General features: G+C 45.5%; 1 protein-coding gene across 3 annotated transcripts in view; it reads right to left on the bottom strand.

The window, feature by feature from the left end:
• Positions 1-639: 639 nt before the first annotated feature.
• The window catches only part of crebbpb (CREB binding lysine acetyltransferase b), a 58,631-nt gene continuing 38,805 nt past the window's right edge, over positions 640-20,465 (bottom strand). The window contains exons 8-31 of one of the 3 annotated variants that reach the window (XM_084071510.1): positions 20,022-20,159; positions 19,478-19,595; positions 18,496-18,670; positions 18,251-18,313; positions 17,712-17,833; positions 16,711-16,902; positions 15,858-16,235; positions 14,909-15,079; positions 14,343-14,523; positions 13,580-13,698; positions 13,039-13,278; positions 12,618-12,706; positions 11,332-11,412; positions 10,940-10,996; positions 10,564-10,641; positions 9,954-10,021; positions 9,709-9,859; positions 8,902-9,048; positions 8,652-8,765; positions 7,639-7,804; positions 6,807-6,974; positions 6,405-6,566; positions 5,398-5,679; positions 640-4,618 (exon numbers count right to left, since the gene is read on the bottom strand). In XM_084071510.1, the coding sequence (XP_083927636.1) occupies positions 2,264-4,618; positions 5,398-5,679; positions 6,405-6,566; positions 6,807-6,974; positions 7,639-7,804; positions 8,652-8,765; positions 8,902-9,048; positions 9,709-9,859; positions 9,954-10,021; positions 10,564-10,641; positions 10,940-10,996; positions 11,332-11,412; positions 12,618-12,706; positions 13,039-13,278; positions 13,580-13,698; positions 14,343-14,523; positions 14,909-15,079; positions 15,858-16,235; positions 16,711-16,902; positions 17,712-17,833; positions 18,251-18,313; positions 18,496-18,670; positions 19,478-19,595; positions 20,022-20,159 (5,815 nt within the window). In that variant the 3' untranslated portion in view covers positions 640-2,263. The remainder of the gene's footprint in view (positions 4,619-5,397; positions 5,680-6,404; positions 6,567-6,806; positions 6,975-7,638; positions 7,805-8,651; positions 8,766-8,901; positions 9,049-9,708; positions 9,860-9,953; positions 10,022-10,563; positions 10,642-10,939; positions 10,997-11,331; positions 11,413-12,617; positions 12,707-13,038; positions 13,279-13,579; positions 13,699-14,342; positions 14,524-14,908; positions 15,080-15,857; positions 16,236-16,710; positions 16,903-17,711; positions 17,834-18,250; positions 18,314-18,495; positions 18,671-19,477; positions 19,596-20,021; positions 20,160-20,465) is intronic. The other 2 variants (XM_084071511.1, XM_084071512.1) reach the window with 2 other exon arrangements.

Here is a 20,465-nt window from a genome sequence, read left to right as displayed (position 1 = left end):
AAGAAGCGAGCTCTTCGCCCTTTAAACATGTTAAATATTGTACATAAGCTATTTTCAAAAAAATCTTGAAAACAATTTTACTTTTAATCTTGTATGGGGTCCCTGGCACAAAACGTTTTCAGATCGGGGTCGGTCCACAGACAAATATATATTAATTTCTTCTTTCTTTTAATTCCTTGACAAATGTTTTAGAGCCACTGGTTTAAACATTAGGAAAACAGCCCAAATAAGCAACTACACGTTAAAAACGAGCCCCCAAAAAACGCAACACGCAACTTTACAGAAAAAGAAGCCCAACGTCGCTTATAATAAGCCGACATGGCAACACTGGGCCCGATGGACGCATTAAAATGACGTCAGCAGCATAGCATCTATTCATATGCCTGTGAAAAATGTGAAATAACTCAAGTGGTTGTGATCATTTACATTAACTGGCAAAAGTGTACAATAATTGATGCGTTATGCAGCTAAAATGGTAACAGATCCACTTAAATTACATTAAGACAAAATGCTCCCCAAGAGGATATGAGGGATATGAAGTCCTTGAAGGTCAAAAACATGACATTTTCACACAAGCTTATGTTATATGAAAAACAAATATTGCATTCAAAGAAATGGTAGAGACAACCAGAGACAGTGTCTGTTGCACACAGGTTTATTTAACAATATGGTATATAAGTACGAAATGAGCCATTTTAGCCAGTTTGTACATTGATCTCATTCTTTTCTTTTTTTGCTTTTGCATATTTACAGTATTGTCCATCTGCGTGATTTACATTAGAGAACAGTTCACCATCAATTCAAGTTTAATGCAAGAAGAGAAAGAAATAGAGGATGCACAGAACTCTCTCTGAACACGAATCAGCAGTCTGACGGGTCGTATCGCACCACAGGCAAAAAGAGGGCTTCAGGTCTTCATGAGAAGTTCTTTCAATCCAAGGAGAAACAAAGCAACGGTCATTTTTTTCTAAACATCTGCAAGACAGAAATACTGGGTCCAAGCCAGTAAAAAGAAACATTCCGGCACCTTTGAGTGAACAAGCTTTAAGGCTCATTTATACGTTGTTGCATGATAAAAATGACAAAAATTCAACTTGGGAAAAAAAAGGTGTCGATGTGAGACGGTCATGCGACTACGTATAAATTACAGCCCGATTTATCCTTAGTTGCGTGCCAGTGCCGTGCGCCTAAATAGAGCCTCCAAAATGTTACATGTACAAGGTTAACAGAATATTTTACTTATGTTGCTGCATGCAGTTGCATTTAATTCAGTTTTGGACCAGGCAAGGATGTATATTTGTGAGGGGGATTGTCAGGGGGAAACAATTGTGTGTCAATTGTTTCATCCCTCAGTTTAGTTATTTTCATTGTGTCCTTAAAAATCAGCTTGTCGCGACGCGACACTTTGCGAGCTTGTAAATCGGCTATTGTTGTGCGAGAGACTGGCACGCAACTAAATCAGGCTGAAGCCCAAGTGCAGGTTTTTTGCACCCCTGCATCAAGTCGTGTTTGGGTGTGTGCAATAGTTCCTAGTTCTATACAAATATGTGAATCTCCCATAGGCTCTGCAAACAGGAAAGAAAGTATGTCTTCCCGAAAGGCATGTCCTTTTGAAAAATTGTAGATTAGCACACCGTTTCTCAACACCAGGTCCAGGGTCGACCAAGGGGACCAAATGGACCTTTAGGGGTCTGTAGCGAAGAGTTACTAAGAGTTACAGACCTGGTGGTCCCGGGACTAGATGGTGAGAAACACTGTATTAGAATAAATTAGCCAGGAATGAAGAAAGGGAGCAAGAGGTGAAACCTGGCAAAAACAAAAGTTCCCCAACAAATTATTTTACAGTCATCAACACAAAAACGCTATTCATTCTGCAAAGGTACAAAATAAAAAAAATCTTAATAAAATGAAATCATCTTTTTTGTTTTGGGAAGTTTCATTAAAAAAGTCCATACCAGAGCATAACAAATTAGAAGGAAAAAAAACAAAAACAAATTAAAACAACACAAAGACCAGGACAAAATTCTTTCATATCTGGTCTGAACCAAAAAATATATTCTTTGTGTCTTAATTGTCCTCTTTTTAAACAGCAATTATTCAAGTCCCTCCATATGTTGGAAGAAAACGCAGTCCCTTGGTTTAAGGAAACGTTCACAGTCCATAGGCCTCGTGACTCATTTCTTTAGACTTTTTACATCATTAGGTACAAAAAAATGTCTTGGTTGAAAACACAGATGAAGGCCTTTATTCATCTCATGAAATGCTACAATCCTTCAACAAACTTCTCTAGTGTGTCTCCCGTGGTGTCTCCCACCATACTCATGTCATTGCTTAACCCCCCTCGATTTGGTGTGTTAAGCTGTGGGAGCATGGCACTCTGCTCTGGCGTGCCCATGTGTCCCTGCTCCATAGAGCCTGGCATTGGGCCTCCGAGGCCGGGGTGAGGGGAGCTGGAGTGGAGGGCACCATGCTGGGGAGAAGGCTGGGGTTGTATTCGTGGGGAGGGGCTGGAATGCGGGGGTTGCTGTGAAGGTGGACAGGGAGATTGCACCGGGGCCGGGGACCGCACTTGGTTCCCCAGGGCGTTGGCCATGGCCTGGCCAGGTAAGTGTGCCCCACCCTGCGGCTGGCCTTGCAGCATGTGGGGCTGAGGGCTCATCGAGTTGGCCTGCGTTGGAGAGCCCATGTGCTGCTTCAACATCTGCTGCTGCTGTTGGAGCAAGCGCTGTTGGAGGATGTTCTGGGCCCCGTCCATGCCCATGCCAGGCTGACCCATCTGGGCCATGGGAGGAAGCTGGCCCATAGGCCCCCCGCCTCCCTGCATAGCCATCTGCTGTTGCATACGAAGTTGCGAGTAGCTAGCCGGCCCCGGCTGCTGCTGGGGGAACTGACCATGTCCCTGAGGCATGCCCGCCTGCTGCTGATTCAGCTGTATCTGCTGCATGCGGAGCAGCTGCCTGCGGTACAGCTGGGGGTTGCCGTTGTGAGCAGCGTTCATCATCTGTCCCTGAGGGCCCATAGGGGGCATTCCCTGGGGCCCTGCTTGCTGAGGAGGCTGCTGCTGAGGCGGCATCCCCGGCCTCTGTACCTGACCCGACTGCATGGCTGCCATGGCCTGCATCCCTGCCGGGGCACCCAGCATGGCTTGAGGGTTCTGCTGCTGCTGTGCCTGAGGCTGGCTGGCCTGGTACTTGGCTGTCCTCTGTTTGATGAAGGCAGCCATGAGGTGGGGGTTGGACTTGAGAATGTTGAGGACCTGCTGTTGTTGCTGGGGGGAGCTGGGGGACTTGAGTGTCCGCAGCAGGTCCTGTAACGCGTTGGGTGCAATATTGCCCGGCATCCCCCGGGGCATGCCCTGCTGCTGGGGCGTCATGCCCGGCTGCGAGGGCCCCTGGGGGTTCATGACGCCAGGCATCTGGAGGCCCTGCTGCTGTGGCATCATGGGCCTCTGTATGAGCTGGCCCTGTTGGGCCATGGGAGTTCCCTGAGCCGGCTGAGGGGCCATAGGGCCCTGCTGGGGAGGCACCTGCTGCTGGGGTCCCGGGGGGTTCTGCATGGGTGTCTGCATGCCTGGACCCCACTGGCCCTGCTGCATGGCCTGCATCACTTGGGGGCCCCGTGGCCCCTGCATCATTTGCATCTGGCCTGCCATGGGTCCCACCATTCGGGGGTGGTTCATAGGAACCCCGTTCATCGGGTAGTTCTGCTGCTGCTGCTGTTGTTGTTGTTGCTGCTTGGCCTTGGCTACCATCTCGATCTGTCTGGCCACCTTCAGGGCTGCCAGCGGGGCCTGTGGTGGTTGTTGTTGTTGTTGTTGTTGTTGTTGTTGTTGTTGTTGTTGTTGTTGTTGTTGCTGCTGCTGCGGTGGAGGCGTCTGCTGAGGCTGTTGCTGCTGGGGGGGCATGCTGGGGAGGGGCGACTGCTGCTGATGGAGAGGGGAAGACTGAGGCCCCGGTTTGCCCTGTGGGACCGGCGTGGGGGGCTGGCTGCTGCGACCGTTGTTGGGGAAGCCTTGGGCCATGGTGGCCAGATTAGGGGGCTGCTGCTGCTGTTGCTGTTGGGGCTGATTGGGCATAGGCTGGGGAGTTTGGGGCGTGGAGGGCTGCTGCCCAGAGTTGGGGGTGCCGGGAGCGGTTGAGGTAGGTGGAGACGGCAGGGGCATCCCCCGTCCTGCCATGGTGGCCATTCTGCGCCGCATCATCTGGGCCTGCTGGAGGCGGTGCTGCAGCTGCTGCTGGCGCAGTTTGTGCTTGATGTTCAGACAGAAGGGAACGGGACACTTGTTTTCCTGACAGTGCTTGGCGTGGTAGCAGCACAGAGCGATGAGCTGCTTGCACACGGGGCAGCCTCCGTTGGTCTTGCGCTTGCAGCCCTTGGTGTGCTGCACCACCCTCTTCATCTTCTGGCAGGACGGCAGGGAGCAGTTGGCGTTGCGGCACTGGCAGGCGTGGACCAGAGACTGGATGCAGCGCTGGATGCTGAGGCGCCGGCTCTCCTGGGGGCTCTTGGACGACTCTGAATTCTGGCTGTTGCCGTCGTCATCCAGGCCTAAGCCCCACTTCACCATCTGGTGTTCATGTCCCTTAGCGTTGTAGCAGTTGATGCATAGGTCAAAGTCCTGAAGAGAGGAATGGGAGGACAACGATGGTTAAAACCAACATTTAATATCATACAAAATGATTTACTATAGTTAACTAAAATTATGACAAAAAAACATTATTTGGGAAAACATTTGTTAATGGAAACTAAAGAACCCATCCCCAAAGAAACAACTAACGAAAAAATATATATAAATGTGGTGAAATGAACTTACATTAATTCAGGCTATTAAGGCAGATTAAAGATGGTTCATGGTGTACAAGATTGAAATTACTTTGCTCAATATAGGATAGTTAATAATAATCTGATGTAATGTATTCTTTCATCCTAACCTTTTTAGATTCTATAAATCAAGTATTTCCCTCATAATACCATAAAAACGAAAAATAAGACTAAAACTAAATAAAACCGAAACAAAAACATAAACCTGCACCATGTAACTTTCCTCTTCTACCCCGGATTTGAACCCGGTTTTCCAAGCGCAAGTGCTGACATGTTTTACCATTGAGCCAATAGAGCCTGCCTGCTTGCTCAGGGGATAAATTGAATCTTGACCTTCAGGTCAAAAGTCGTGTCAGATTCTGTTTCTAGGTGAGACATGACCTTTGACACAATCTAAATGTCTCAATAGAAGAGCAGGGATACAAAATACAACCACCCCAATTGTATAAGTTATATTGTGTTAACATACATACAGATTGGACAAAAGTACATTTTATTCATAAAAAATAAAACCATGTATATTTGTAAACTAGAATAACTCTGCAGTGTACGTGCAGGTACGTTTTCATTCCCCACCTCGCAGACGGTGCAGTGCCAGCGCGTCTCCACGTGGTGCTTGCATTCGTTGCAGGTGTAGACGAAGCGGTCTTGCCCCTGGTTGTGCAGCTCCACCAGCATGCACATGCTGCTCCACTTGCACCTCCTCAGGGAGCTGAACTCCCAGTGCTTGTCCCTGGCCAGAGTCAGGAAGGCGTCGCGACCGTCCATCAGGTCGTTGGCCAGAAGCGGGTCGGGGTCCATGATGGGCGGCAGGGTGTTGATCGAGGGCCCGGCATGGAGGTGGATCACGAAGAACACCTGGAGCCACAGACATACAGTATGCATCAGATCACTGCGCAGGTGGGTATATTTGTTATTTCACCAGTGGTTTTCAAACCAGCAAGTCAAAATCTCAAGGCACACCTCATATCCAAACAAAATGGCCTCTATAACATGTTATCGCTCTGTAAACTGTTTATCTTGATTTACTAATGTCAAATAAAAAGTAGAAAATATTTCGTTTCAGGTTATAGAATTTGCCTCCGTTTTCGAAAATAAGTGCAATCTGATCAGCGCAATATAGGACTGGATTTTAAGGCTGCATAGCAGCCTGAAAATCTAGTTATATATACGTATATACACTGTATATACACTGGATTTAAATCAATTTATATAGCAGCAATTATGTGTGGTTGTCACCTAGACTTGTCTCACGGCACACCGCTTGGGAACCACTGATTTACACCATGTATTGGCATTTTCGCTTTGCTAGTACGTTTCTAACCTTCTTGAGCAGCAGAAATCAGAATGAACTATATCAGATGGTGAGTACAGTACAGATCAAAGGACCTAACAAAGGCAGGCGTACAGTGATGTTTCAAGAGTGCCAAAACAACCAAATCCATCTATGGAACGGATTGAGCGTTTCTCCAGAACTTGCCAGCTCTGTATGGGCAGGCTTTCGAATGGCAGGCACACTTTCGGAATGCCGGCCACGCCCCGAACGGGCACTGCATTGTTTTATAATGTTCATAATCTCCCACCTCTTTATGCTTCTCCATGGTGGCGTAGAGCTTCTGGGACAGGTCATTGGCTACATTCGGCATCCCAGGCTTCTTCTTATTGGCTCGGCTCACACTGCTCTTGTTTTTGTTGGTCTTTTTGTTGTTCTTCTTCTTGGCGTTCTTGCTGTCGGGTTGCACTCCCTGGTAAGAAAAAAAAAACAAATGAGTACGGGCGTCGCAGAGGGCCATAGGTTACGTGCAAACGACGAGATGAGGTTATGCAATTAAACAGAGTGGTTATACAAAGTCTGAGTGGCTGCTGAAAGCTTTTATATAATGAAGACTTGAGGGCGTGGGGAGGGAGCTGGGCTGTTGTTGTTTTTTAGTTCATATTGACTGTTGTTTGTGTTTAGATGCTCACTTCATCTTCCTCCATCTTACCTCAGGAGCGTCGCAGGTGGTAGTGTTCTCCTCCTTCTTCCTCTCCTCCTCCTCCTGCTCCAGCTCCTTGATGCTCTCCTCCAGCACGTTGGGCCAGAAGTCTCCTTCGAAGTAGGGCAACTCGCAGGCACTGGTTAGTCTGTCGTCTGTCGCCTGCTTGAAAATGTCCTGCGCGCACAGATGGACACACAAAAAAAGTCTTGTGTCAGGTTAAGTACAAAGCGGACACTAAAAGCTCATTTCTGCTACACTGCATGACACTTTTCACATTACAAAAATGTCATTTCAAACGGAGAAAAGGTCACGTCGACACCTTGTGTGTCAAAGAATTGATTTCAAAATGCTACTGTTGGCTTTGAATGCTTTAGGGCCAAAATACATTTCTGATCTTGTGCGATATCATGAACCATCCAGATGACTCAGGTCATCTGGGAAAGGTCTGCTTTCTGTCGCTAAAATCAGAAATAAACGTGGGGAAGCAGCATTTGTTTTTTATGCACCACATATCTGGAACAAACTGCACGTCTGCTGCCACTCTTATTTATTTTAAAACACAACTAAAAGACCTTACTGTTTTCCACTGCCTTTGAATGAATTACTTTCATCTATTTATTTATTTTTTTCTCTTCTGCACTGTACTTGTATCTGTCATTTTTACTTCTTTTGTTTTATGCATCCTACTGTCATTGTATAATTGCGGTTCCTTTGCTTGATGTTCTGTGTAAAGTAAGCCTTGTTGAAATGTGCTATACAAATAAAATGACCTTGCCTTACACAAAACTACTAAATTTGTCCAATTCACAACACATGACATCCTGGTCATCAGCCTGACCTTGAAATCCTGTAGGATCCTCTCAGCATACGCCTTGTCCAGCATCTTTCTGTACCACTCCTGCAGCCTCTTGGGTTTGGGGATCTTCTGGTCGACAGGGTGGCAGTGGAAAATGTAGTCATCTCCTTCACTGGGAGGGCAGGCCCAGATGTGACCCATCACGTACCTGTAGGGGAAATGACATGTGTCACTTTGGCACTAGCCAAGGAAGCGCCGTTAACTACTTTCAACCTGGCGTCCATATTTTCACTAAAGGTGAACATTTTCAAAAATCGACTCAGATCCACATGGGAATGCCGTGGGACATCATGTGGATCTCAGACTTCATGTGGCCAGCCTGTGACATCAGTCGTCTATAGTTGTTAACTACTTGTTGTTAACTAGTTGTACGAACTCTTGTTTTAGTTTTGTATTGTTTTATTGGATCTTGTTTAGTCGATACACTCATTTGTCTGAGCTCGTGCTCATTTGATTTTGCTATTTTGTCTCATCTGTTTAAGAAAGTAGGTAGCTGATATATTGCACTTTTACCTTAGCGCTTACAGTAGGTATACTCTTGGTTGCTTGTTTTTTGCAGGAAATGCACTTAAGACTTCTGGTGATTAGTAGTTTTCGTTCCCTACCTATGTTGAATACACTTATTGTAAGTCGCTTTGGATAAAAGCGTCTGCTAAATGACTGTAATGTAATGTAATGTATAGCATATGACTTCAAATTTGTGTAAGGTTTTAGCCTGATCCGAGCACTGCTGACTTCCAAAGTTAAATATTTCAAAAAGTATAAAATATGTGGAAATTTCAAGTTACGGGGGTACTTCTGTGTCTGTGTTAATTTAGCGCCGATTGGTCCAGCACACACACAGAGATACACAGCCCGACACTTTTATAGACAGCTAGCCTCCAGAAGAGCCACGGCATACAAATGTTCGAGTGACACCGTTGACACCACAAAGTAAGTATAAAATAGGGATTAAGCGATTAAAAACTAGCAAAAATCGTTGTTCTTCCACTTACCCCAGTTTCTTTACGTATTCCAGGTACCCTATTAAGATCTCATGGTAGACTGCAGTCCGTAGCAGGCGGGGTTTGAAGAAGTGAATACTGTCGAGGTACGATATGTAAACCCGTCTGCAAGGAACACCGGGAGGAGAACAGGTTACAACGTGGCAGCATATCCAAAAACCTACAATCAATCCCCAAGACCATCCCGCCTGGCTGGGTGTGCCAGTATCACCATAGTTTGCTGGGTTGTTGGATTTCTTACCTGGTGTTGGGGAAGGGGCACTCAGAGCCGTACTCCTGCACATGCATGCCGAAGAAGCACACGTCCGTCCCGTCAATTTCCTCAAATGCAAAAAGTGCTTTGGTTCTGTAAGGGAAGGTATCCACCATTTCGCCTGTGTCCACAAACCTGTGCAAAGGAAGAAAAGGGGATAGTTGGACACTGGTCAAGTATTTGATAGAAAACATTTAATAGTTTTAGTTATTATTTCGTTTTTCAGTTTGGTGTTTGATTTAAGTTTAGTTTTAGTTAGTTTTACTAGTGCATTCGTACTTTTAGTTTATTTTTCATTTAGTTTTAGTCTTAGATTTTTTTTATAGTGTATAGTATAACTATGAGGAAATTCCCCAGGACTTTTTTGTGTTCTTCTTTTAGCCCAAATGTCTGACAGTACCTCGTGCTTTTTACATTTGATTTCGGTCTAATAAAGTATTAAATCAATCAAAGACTTGATTTAGAGAAGCTGTAAAGGATATAAAAAATGCAAGAATTCTTCCACCATTATATGACGCTGATGCTGGAAAAACTATAATGAAGATGATTTTACATTCCATTTACCGGTAGTTTGATTTTAGTTTTGCACTGTTCAAATTTCACACAGTTCACACAAAATCTTTCCTTTCAGTTTTAGTTAACTATAATAACCCTTGTATGATGATCGACTGTAACATACACAGCCTGCAAAACCAAGTCATATTACATTACCAAGCACCAATAGAAAAAGCAGTAAGATGGACTAAAATGGTCTAACAGGGGGACAGGACTCACAACGGCATTTGAAACACTTACCTGGATTTCATGCCAGGCTTGATCTCCACGTTTTTGTCGGAGCTGGCCACCACCCGCACATACACCTCGCCTGCTTCCGGGTGGTTCTGTCTCTTCAAGTACTTGTTGACTCGGTCCTCAATATACGTGCCCAGCCTGGTAGTCTGCAGCCCTGACAAACACAAACGTGTTAAGGGATTACCTCGGCCGCCCATGTTATTAAGAGGATCACTGGTTTAACATTATGCATAATACACCAGACTTACTTCTGGCTGAAAACTTGTTCTCTTTTCTTGTTTTGCCAGACTTCTTGAGACAGTTGTCACAAACAAATCTGGAAGAGGAGGGAAATTGGTGAAACAGCTTGATCAAGGTGGTTGATAATAAATCCATCTGAGATCATTCATATTATGATTACAACTTCATTCAAGATCCTCTTAACTCTTAAACTGCCAGGGGTTTTCTAAAACAGTTTGCAGTCTCTGCCAGCAGTTTACATGGTAAAACATAGGAAAAATGTTATTTATTTCTCTGTTTATGTTTTAACATTGAAGTGAATGGAGCAGCAACCTTTTGGAAAATGTTATCTCCTTGTTCTTTGTGAAGAACGGGAAAACGGAAAAACCCAAAAAATAAAGAACAATTTTAGAAATGTTTTTATTTTGTTTTTGATTAAAAAAAAAAAAAAAAACGTTTTATAAACGTTTTTGGCAGGCAATAGCTTAATTCTCAAAAACATTTATAAACGTTTTTGGCAGGCAGAGAGTTAAAAAGAGGTCCATAGCAGGTCAAATAGACGACACAGATTATATGCAATATATTACATATAATTCTTTGGCTCCACAATGGTAGAGAACCACAGAGAAGTGCACTCACCCTGAAGGCCAGATGACGTCATAGTGCAGTACACAGATCTGATGCATCTTACGTCCGCAGTCTTTACATTCAACATACCTGCCAAAGACACAAACATTCCGCCTTACTTTCATCTCGTCATCAGTGAGGATTTACCTTAATAATCATCATGGTAAAGATGAGAGCCACTTATTGCCCTAGACCGGTGGTTCTCAAAGTGGGGTCGGGGACTCTCAGGGTTCCTTAAGGGGGTTCTAAATTGACCGTTACAAGTCTGTAACTCTGACAGTCTACAAATGGAACCAAATGGACCCGAGACTGTCAAGAGTTAGGGGGGGGGGGGTCCTTCAAATAAAAAAGTTTGAGAACCACTGCCCGCCATTGAGACTGTACTTACGGTTCAGGGTCCAACATGTCGTTCTTCTTCTTCTCAAACTGCTCTTTTGATATCATGCTGGGTGTAAAAGAGGGAGAGAGGGGAATCGTTTATTAACCGGCCTTTGTGACTGAAGAGTTACTGCAGCATGAAATACTTTATCCTTATACTTAGTTGACTGGTTTCCCAAAGACCTCTATACTGGGCCCCCTTCTGTTTTTGCACTACACTTAATATCTTTGCCAAAAATAGCCGATCTACAAGCTCGCAACGCGTCACAAGCTTGTAGATTGGCTAATTTCGCCGGCTGTGCCCCCGCCCAGAACAGGGATGCTAGGGTTCCATGTGGTTAAAAAAAAGACGAAACTTTGCCATAGCGACAAGACGATCACAAAGTGGTGACGGCAACTTACGTCTGCTGCTGTGCCGGGTCGTCCCCTAGCGTCACACTGTTGCCCTGGATCTCGTTGAAGCACTTTTCACAGAAGTGATACCTGTTGGCAATAAGGCCACATTTGGGTTAACTGCGGCCAGCACCGTACACACAGTAGCAGTACAGGCAGACCAGAATGCAGAGTGAACCGAGGACGGAGCATGGGTAACGAACGGACGAGCGGCAGGAGACACACACACACACACACACACACACACACACACACACACACACACACACACAGGGCAGAGGTGCAGGTTAGTCACAATGGAAATGGTCTCATTCAAACTGCCACAGCAATGGGAAATAAAAAACATGCTGCAATGCTGTGTTAATGGAAAAAGTGAATGAATGCCAATGATAAATTAGTTTGAAGTACGGGGATGCCATCTGGACTGCATGCCGAGATATGCATCACTATTTTCACTAGTCATTCAGTTCATACATGACATGCATTGTGAGGTGGATGATATGATCACGCCAGGAGTGGAGGGAGGTGCATAATGTGTAATAGTGTCAAGTCAAGTTTCAAAGCTGCGTATATGGTTTCAGACGCCTTTAACGTTTTCACACAACAGATGAGAAGCAGTTCAGATGAGCCTTCTATACATCGTCTTAGAAATTTGGTTCCAGGTTTTGTCTTTGATGAAATGACCAGCACTGGCTCCCAAAAAATACTGCTCAATTTTCAGCTTGCCAAGAACTTTCTCTGCCCTTCTAGTTACCCATTAAATCCTCATCCTCAAGCACTGAGACCTTCTGCCAGAAGTGCTATATTATACCCTGATAAGCCTCGCAGAGTTTTCTGGCGAATGTGTGCAATAAATGAAGCTACTGGTATGCGGTACTGGTTTCTGAACAGCAGGGGGAGCATTGGAGCTGCCTCTAGGACATATGACTCCCCGCAAGCGCAGATTGTGCATTTTCTGCTCAAGACACAATATCTACCTCCCGGTGTTTGACTGTGTCACACCTCTAAAAGAATAACAGTGTGTGGTTTATGTTAGGTAGCATTCTAAGCCACATTTCATATACAGTATGTGAGTTGAGCAGCCAGTGCGGGCACCAACATCCTCTCCATCTCTGTCTGTGTCTCCACCACTCAGCCCGGTCAGTATAGGCATTCTTAAGCCAAACTTATTTACAGTCGTACAATGGTGTCCCTGTGCCAAAAACAGCAGATCTAACAAGCTCAGTTGAGCTTGTAGATTGGCTATTTTTGGCATGGGGTACCACCATACAACCAAGTATAAATCAGGGTCTTACCTGTTCTGGTAGCTGTAGTAGGTGCCATCCCTGGAGATTGTACACAGCTGTTTGCCATAGCAACACAACGTCTGGGGGGAGAACTCGAACTGTGGACGCAACGAGAGAAAAGTTAATGTCCATTTCTACTTCTTACGGCTGAAAAACGTCATTGTGCCCGTCTATTACACGCCCTATTAGGTGCCGTGTCCACTGAGAACGCCTTTTGAGCTGAGGACCGCCGTGGATATCATGTCCATAGCGCTCGTATGCAGCGTTTATCAACCATTGCTGTGCTCAAGTGTCCTGATCTATGTTATTAGCACAAATAGCTTAGCTGAAACAATATAAACAGAAACACATACAGACTTGCGGTGCCTACTCAAAAGGCCTTTTATGTGGACACGGCCCCTTACAGAGCCATCATTGTTTCCCTCCTCACCTTCCTGCCGCAGCAGTAGCCCAGGCCCTGCATGACGGAGTCGATCTCGGCCTCGAACACCTCGGCCAGCTTGGTGCAGTACTTGTAGACGCGCGACGTCTTGCGGTTGTAGAGCCAGGCGTTGTTGAACATGACCCATATGTCATCCACATACTGCCAGGGCTCCTGGTACTGGCCCGTGTCCAGCTTGCGCTTTATGGTGGACAAGTCGATGGGGTTCTTCACGATGTCAAAGTAGTCCTGGGGGGGGGCGGATGAAAATGAAACGTTAGAAGCTTTGTTTATTATCTATGGCACTGGTTCTCAACGTCTGGTCTGGGGACCACCAGGAGTCCAAATGGACCCTTACAGGTCTAACTCTGAGGGTGTACAAATAGAATGAAATGGACCTCTGAGAGTCCATTTGGTTCCATTTGTTCCATTTTGGCCTAATGCATATCAACCTGGTGGTCCATGAAAAAAAAGAAAAAGTTGAGAATGACTCATCTACTGTATAATTCATTTGAGTGGGGCAGGTATGGTGACAGGTGCGTCAACTTACAGGGATGCCCAGTACAATGGGGTCTACGGGCTGTCTGAAGGGCAGTGACTCCGGGTCTTGCCTGTAGAGGGCCTCTAGCGTTGGCATCAGTGCTTGTCTCAGCTCCTCCGGCTTGAAGACTGAAAAGACGACATTACCGTTATCTGAAATACCAATCACTGACACGGTGGCATGCAGGCTCCTATCTGATAGGAGTTTATGATGGGGAATGCTCCAATACCCAGCAAAATCCTGTCCGACTGAACAATAACAATTACATCATGAACAGAACACGTTAATAACTGTTGAAGGACCATACCAGTGTAAACACGTCATTGTCTACTCACAGCTTTGGCCATCTACTGTACACAAACAGGCCATTTTGTCATCAATTGCTTAATTTTTTAAGACGTCCCGGTTGTTGGACATTTGCTTACATTTTGTCCAGAGTAATTAAAACGCTACCACATTTGAGTCAATGTTAGCTTAAGAAAACGGCACAATCTTTGTCTCCATGGACTAATTTCCGCTTAACTTTGATGTGATTTTAAATGACTGTATAACAACAATAATGAAACTTTGCTGCAGTACAATTTTGCAAGTTTCAAGTCTCTCCAAATAGATTTCCATACATCACTGAAATGAATGGAGAAAACGGTACACATTGGAAAATGGCTGGCAGAAATGCCATGTATAAACAACAAATCGTTGTCAATACACTAAACGTGTCAGACCACCGGGAAGGTTCTTCATGTCCAAAGAAATCAACGCTGAGCGTTCTTACTTTTCCTGCGGTTTTGAGCAGGAGAGGTGGTCGACGTGCTGTTAGCACCGCTCTCCTCCTCCTCTTTGGGTTCTGCCTTGATGTTCGGTTTCTTCTCCTCAGTCTCCATTGGCTCTTGCTTTGGCTCCGGCCCATCTGGCTCCTCCTTTTTCACCAATGGGGGTTTGGTTTCCTCTTCCTCCTATGTGGAGACACAGCAACATTTGGCTAATCTCATATTTGAAAGAAATTCAGTTCAGTGATTAAATACAGGAATGTAAAACTGTGGAACTATAAGTCTCTGCAGCACTGTGGTACAAACACTTTTTAAAGTTTGACTATAAATAACTATACTTGTACGTCAAATGTTTTTAATGGTCAAACTAAGTCTTAGCTCAATTTAGCCACAAAAAGAAACAGCGACTAAATATGATCAATTCTAATCATGGGGATATTTTCATGACCTTATCCAGAAGGCCATGGACCAAATGTCTGATAGGTTTCAAATTAAGTTTTTTTTTGTGAGCATCCTGAAAAGCATTTCGAAAAAGCAATATCAAGCCTCTATGATTAGGTAGTGTGCACACCTCCATTTTTAAGTCTGTCTGCTTCTTCCCAGAGCTGCAGTCATCCTCTTCATCTTTCAAGTCGGGTTTGCTGTCGCCGCTCATGTCAGGCAGGGCCTGCTGGGAGCTGACCTCTGCCACCGAACCAGGGGTGGGCACTCTGTTGTCTATACTGGCTGCCGCCTGGGACAGCTTCAGGTGGAAAGAGAGACATGTTCTGACACTGATCTTGGAACACAAAGAGCTAAGGAGTCAACTTTGAATGCCGACTTATGACACCAATTGACACAAAGCAAGCATCCTATTTGAACAACTCAAATGAAAACACTTAGCCATGAACTTCTATTTAACATCCCTTTAACCACTTTCAACATATGTGGTCCCTATTTAACCACTTTCAACATTTGTGGTGCCTATTCTGAGAATGTTACAGTATAGGCAAAATGTTTCCCAAAATGTCCACATTTTCAACAGCTTAAATAGAACATCTACAGGCTTAGGCTTGCCTAACTCCCTCAAATTACAATGCGATTTGAGCTGGTAGATGGGCTATTTTCACTATCGTATGACAAAGCATAAATAGTAGTAATAATGATAATAATTGTGTTAGTTGTTGGTGGGGTATTTGCTAAAGTACATTTTCACATATATAGAATGTGTTCTCTGCATACAACCCATCTTAACCATTAGGAGCAGAAGCTGCTATCAATATGTAGCAGTTAAGGAAGGAAGTGCCTTGCTCAGGGACACTTCGACACAGACTGGGCAGCCCAGGGGGCGAACCGGCGACCTTCTGATAACCAGACGGCCTCTCTGGTCTCTAACCACTTAGCTATGGCCGCCCTGTGTGTATATAAGTATACAGGGCTCAAGTGGTTAAAGGAATGCGTTTGGACAGAACAGCAGAGAGGCTCTTGTGACAGACGCTAGTGAAGGGAACATCAGAGGGCATGGCTTAGGGCTGTCTCACCGGTGTGCTGGGGTGCTGCGGCTGAACTGAGGTGGGTTGCTGCATCTGGCTGGGGGGCTCAGGCTGGGGCTGCAGGGGCGTCAGAGGCTGGGAGGGAGCAGGTGGCGTGCCCAGACCCGAGGGGGGACCGGGTAGGCCACTGGGGATGTGGGTCGGGGTGGAGTTGGGCCCGCCAGCGGAGGCGGGCGTGGAGGGCTGGGGCTGGGGCTGGGCTTGCGGGGGAGCGTGGTGCTGCTGGGGCGGAGGCTGCTGCAGGTTGGCGGAGGCATTGGGTGGAGGGGTGGCGCGGAGCGGGGGCTGGGCTACGGGGCCACAAGGTAGCTGGGGGCCCAGGGAGCTCATGGCATTCAGGGGGAGGTTAGAGTTCTGCTGCTGCTGCTGAAGGGGGGGGGGGGGTAGAGCCACCATTAACAACTGAGGCCTTTAGCTGACGCTCTAATCCAGAGCAACTCACAAAGTGCAAAATCAGAGTAGAGTAAGCAGAGTAAGCATGAACGCTAGTCAACAAACAACAGGGTAAATAGTCACATAGCTAAGAAACTAGGATACCAGGTAAACATCAATCCTAGCATCTGTCTAAACAACATGCTATCTAAATAACATTCTTCACATTTGTGGTCAAGCAAAACAAAATCGAAATAACAAAAACATGAAAGAGTAGCCGACACATTTATCTATCAGAAAGGGTTGACAAGAAGAGACACAAGGAGAGGTGTGCTGGGGGGTGAGGATGATGGTTCTGTGGCAAGATACATACATACTTCTACGCACACTATATACAAACCAACATGTCCTTGAGCAAGCATTATGATCTAATCAGACTGAAAACAACGCCCAAATCGGTGGTCCTCACCTGAGTGACAGCAGCCTGTACAGTGGGTTGTCCCAGGCCTACATTCACATTCATTCCCCCGCCGCTGGCTGCAGGGAACTGGCCCTGGGGCATGAACTGGCCCTGGTTGGCGCCTGGCTGGCCCACCATGTTATTACCATGACTACCCATCATGCCTGGAGCTTGAGGCATCCTCGACGGGGACATGCCCATCTGGAGAAAGGGAGGAAGAAAAGAATTAAGAAGAGGAAAAAAGCACATGATTGTGGGAGTCGACATCCAGCATTTGAACGTCTGCCAAGACAAATTGACTACATCTGAATGGAGCGCAACCTCCATACACAGTACCACGACAATACACCCTCAAACAGGTGCCTTGTTTATCGACGAATAAACTGTGCATTCATTTAAAAGTCCCACATGGTGGCTGATCGAAAGCTGAGGGGGGAATGTTAACAACTTGAGCCCTATATATACTTTGTAAGACAAATGGTGAAAATACCAGATCTACAGGCTCACTTGTAGATCTTCATTTTCACCATTTGCAAAAGATTTTAGAGAGCTTTGGACCCATTTTTAGGATTTGCCCAAAATACAGATGCGGGGTAAATGTTGCTAACAACTTATTAAATCTGGACCCAAGAGTCCTTCCAACGTTCCCACTGGCTGACGGCTGCAGTGACATTACAGCCATCAAGCTCATCAATGGACCAGGGACCTGGGTCAACTCGTTTTTACAAACGTTGAGATAGTAGAAACAGTACTAGGGGGAAGAGGCGGCAGAGGAGGGCTGGACGAGGTTCACAAAGACACAGAGGCACTATGCAGCAAACAGAAGGCACAGGGAAGGAGGGACAGAGCCAAAAACTGCCACGGAGAGGGGAGCGGGAGTAAGGGAACGATGATCTGGAGAAATGAGGCTGTAGAGAGTTAGAGGTGCCAGGAAGGGAGATGGAACAGAGCCACGAGGGCGAGACAGAGGACTGACAGGGGAAATGAGGGAAGGAGAAGAGACATCTCACCGGGGGGACGGAGCTCATGTTCATCTGCTGTGGGTGGTTCATGGGGGAGGCGGCCCGCGCTCCCATGGGTGCCTGAGACATCTGCACGTTCTGCATCGCCATGGGGTTAAACTGATTGATTCCTGTGGGGACAGCAGACACGCACACAATTAAAGGCCTATTTACTGCGCTCGGAGCTGTTGTAATTAAATATTCCATGGTCTGCTGAGCTAACGGAGTCACTGAAATCGGCTTGGTTAATCATCAGAGCCCCGACAATGTCGTTCATTTAGGATAATGACTCTGGTTAAACAAAACCTCACAGGTGCGCGGGTCAACTTGCAAAGTGTGAAGCTACTGCACTTACTATATTTGTCTTATAATCAATCAGTCTTTCATTTTTCTCGTGCAAGTCTCCTGTGAGTTTTGCCTGTGTATAAAATGGACTGTAAAACTAACTCTGACTTAACTAGGTTAGGCTAGTTCTGAAGGACAACCAATTATACGAGGACTGCGATACTAGATTGATAGTTCATGAATACAGAAGGGAGCGCACGTACCTTGTGACACCTGCATACGATTCATGATCTGATTTGGCACGTTGGGCATAGGCACAGGTCCATCTGAGAGAAGGAGGAGAGATAAAACAGCGTTCATCGACCATATTCACATGGCCATTTTGCTTTTATGTCATACTCGGTGGGTGGGGGGAAATGACGTTTTCTGTAACTCAAATGAGCTCCACAGTGCGTATAGTCAATGTTCTCAAACATGTATGAATAGCATCTAGGTGGGCAGTACTCACTGGGAGGTCTAACAGCCTGACCAGGGCCCATGGCGTTGGGCTGGGCCATGCTGGGCGGCTGGGGTCCCGATGCGCCCACCATGCCAGGCTGTTTCTGCAGCCGCGAGCGTCTCTTTTCTTCCAGTTCCTTCTGGATCTTATAGATCTTCTCTGCCAGGAAATGATAGTACTCATCCTAGAGGCAGGGGGGACAGGGCAATATATGTTCAATGTTGGCTTTGTGGTCTAAGAAATATCCTCTGCGCTCATGCAGTGCTTAAATATTCATTTAAAAAAAAACTTTATTTCATACAAAACTTGCAGCTGAAAGTGTGTTCCATTAAAAGGATTAAAAAAACAACAGGAAACGGATTAAAAGGAAGCAAACAAGACAAACAAAGTGCTTTGCATTAAAAGAAGAAAAAAAAAGAAAAACTTTGAAGGAACATAAAACAACAGGCAGTCTGTGATGTAGGCCGGCCCTAACCCGTTGAGGGCTTTATAAACAAGTAGAAGGACTTTAACATTGACTCTGGAAGACACAGGGAGCCAGTGTAGTCTGGAGTGATCGGCTCTTTTGTTTTTGTTAGCCGTCTAGCAGCACAGTTCTGAATAAGCTGGACTTTTAGGACGCACTACTGCAATGCAAAAAGTGCATTTGCAGTAGTCCAACCTACTTGAGATAAAATGATTTCCGTGTTATCCTCATTTAATTTTACAAAGTTATTACTCATCCATTTATTGATTGCAGTCAGGCGATCATGGAGCTTATGGCATCTGCATCATTTGCTTCAACAGATATGTACAATAGACTATCATCAGCATATGCTATGGAAGCTAACATTATGTTCTCTAATGATATCAGACAAGCAAAACAGACACCTTATTAGCATCAGCGCTAACTCATATCTTTCTGAGAGCAGTTTCTGTGCTACATAAATAAACAAACATGAACACAGAGCAGATACAAGTGTCCAAACGGAGGCTCTAGCAAATGAATTACCCTGCTGTTAGCAGACTCATACATGTCCCCCTCCACCTTGCGGGCGTATGCCACCAGGTTCTCCATCCGACGATCCTTCAGTGCTGCAGGGTCTGGGGTGGGGAATATGGCTTGTACTCTGAGACAGGAGACAGAGTGGGGGATTAAATACGGAACACAGTGAGGACTTTGCATGCTGAGGTAAATTGTCTTCTTCATATACGGAAAAAAGCCTGAGTGATCCAAGTAGAGCTGCAACAGGTAATCGAACTAATCGATTTGATTGATTATAAATAATCCATAATCAATAATTTAATAAAATCCTCAATTAATAATCAATCCCTATGTCATTATAGACAAAATAAAAAAAATAGCAATTTACTAGTTTTACATGAAATTGTTGTTCGACAAAGTATACAATTCCCCTTAAATCAATCCTTTTTAAGTTTAAACAAAAAACTTGCTTCTCGATTAATCAGAAAAGTATCCGCTAGACTAATCGATGACATGGATAATTGCAGCCCTATAGATCCAAGCATGTGTCCCGTGTCACCATTGAACTCACAGTTTGTGCACCAGGTGGGTGCGGAGGTCCTGAGTGACGTGCTCGTGCCAGGACTTTCTCACCCCTGTGGCAGACAGCGGGGTGGCCGCAGGCAGGTTGCCCATGGCCCCTGCCACCGAGCCATCTGGCATCAGCTGACTGCAGGGTCAAGAGGAGGACGTCACACGTTATTGGTTGGAAAGTAAAATGCTGTCGCTAACCACTTTCAACCTGGCATCCCTATTTTGGGAATGTTTACAGGCGAAGAGATGCGTTGTGAGCTTGCATAGTTGCATTATATATATATATATATACAGATATTACATTACAGTCATTTAGCAGACGCTTTATCCAAAGCGACTTACAATAAGTGCATTCGACATAGGTACGGAACGAAACTACTAATCACCAGAAGAAGTGCATTCTCTTCTAAAACAAGCAACTAAGAGTATACCTAGCGCTAAA

This window comes from Gymnoscopelus microlampas, assembly GCF_963454915.1.
Source record: "Gymnoscopelus microlampas genome assembly, chromosome: 11".
Lineage (NCBI taxonomy): Eukaryota > Metazoa > Chordata > Actinopteri > Myctophiformes > Myctophidae > Gymnoscopelus > Gymnoscopelus microlampas.
Note: the sequence above shows the minus strand (reverse complement) of the source record. Positions and strands in the feature narration are given on the sequence as shown.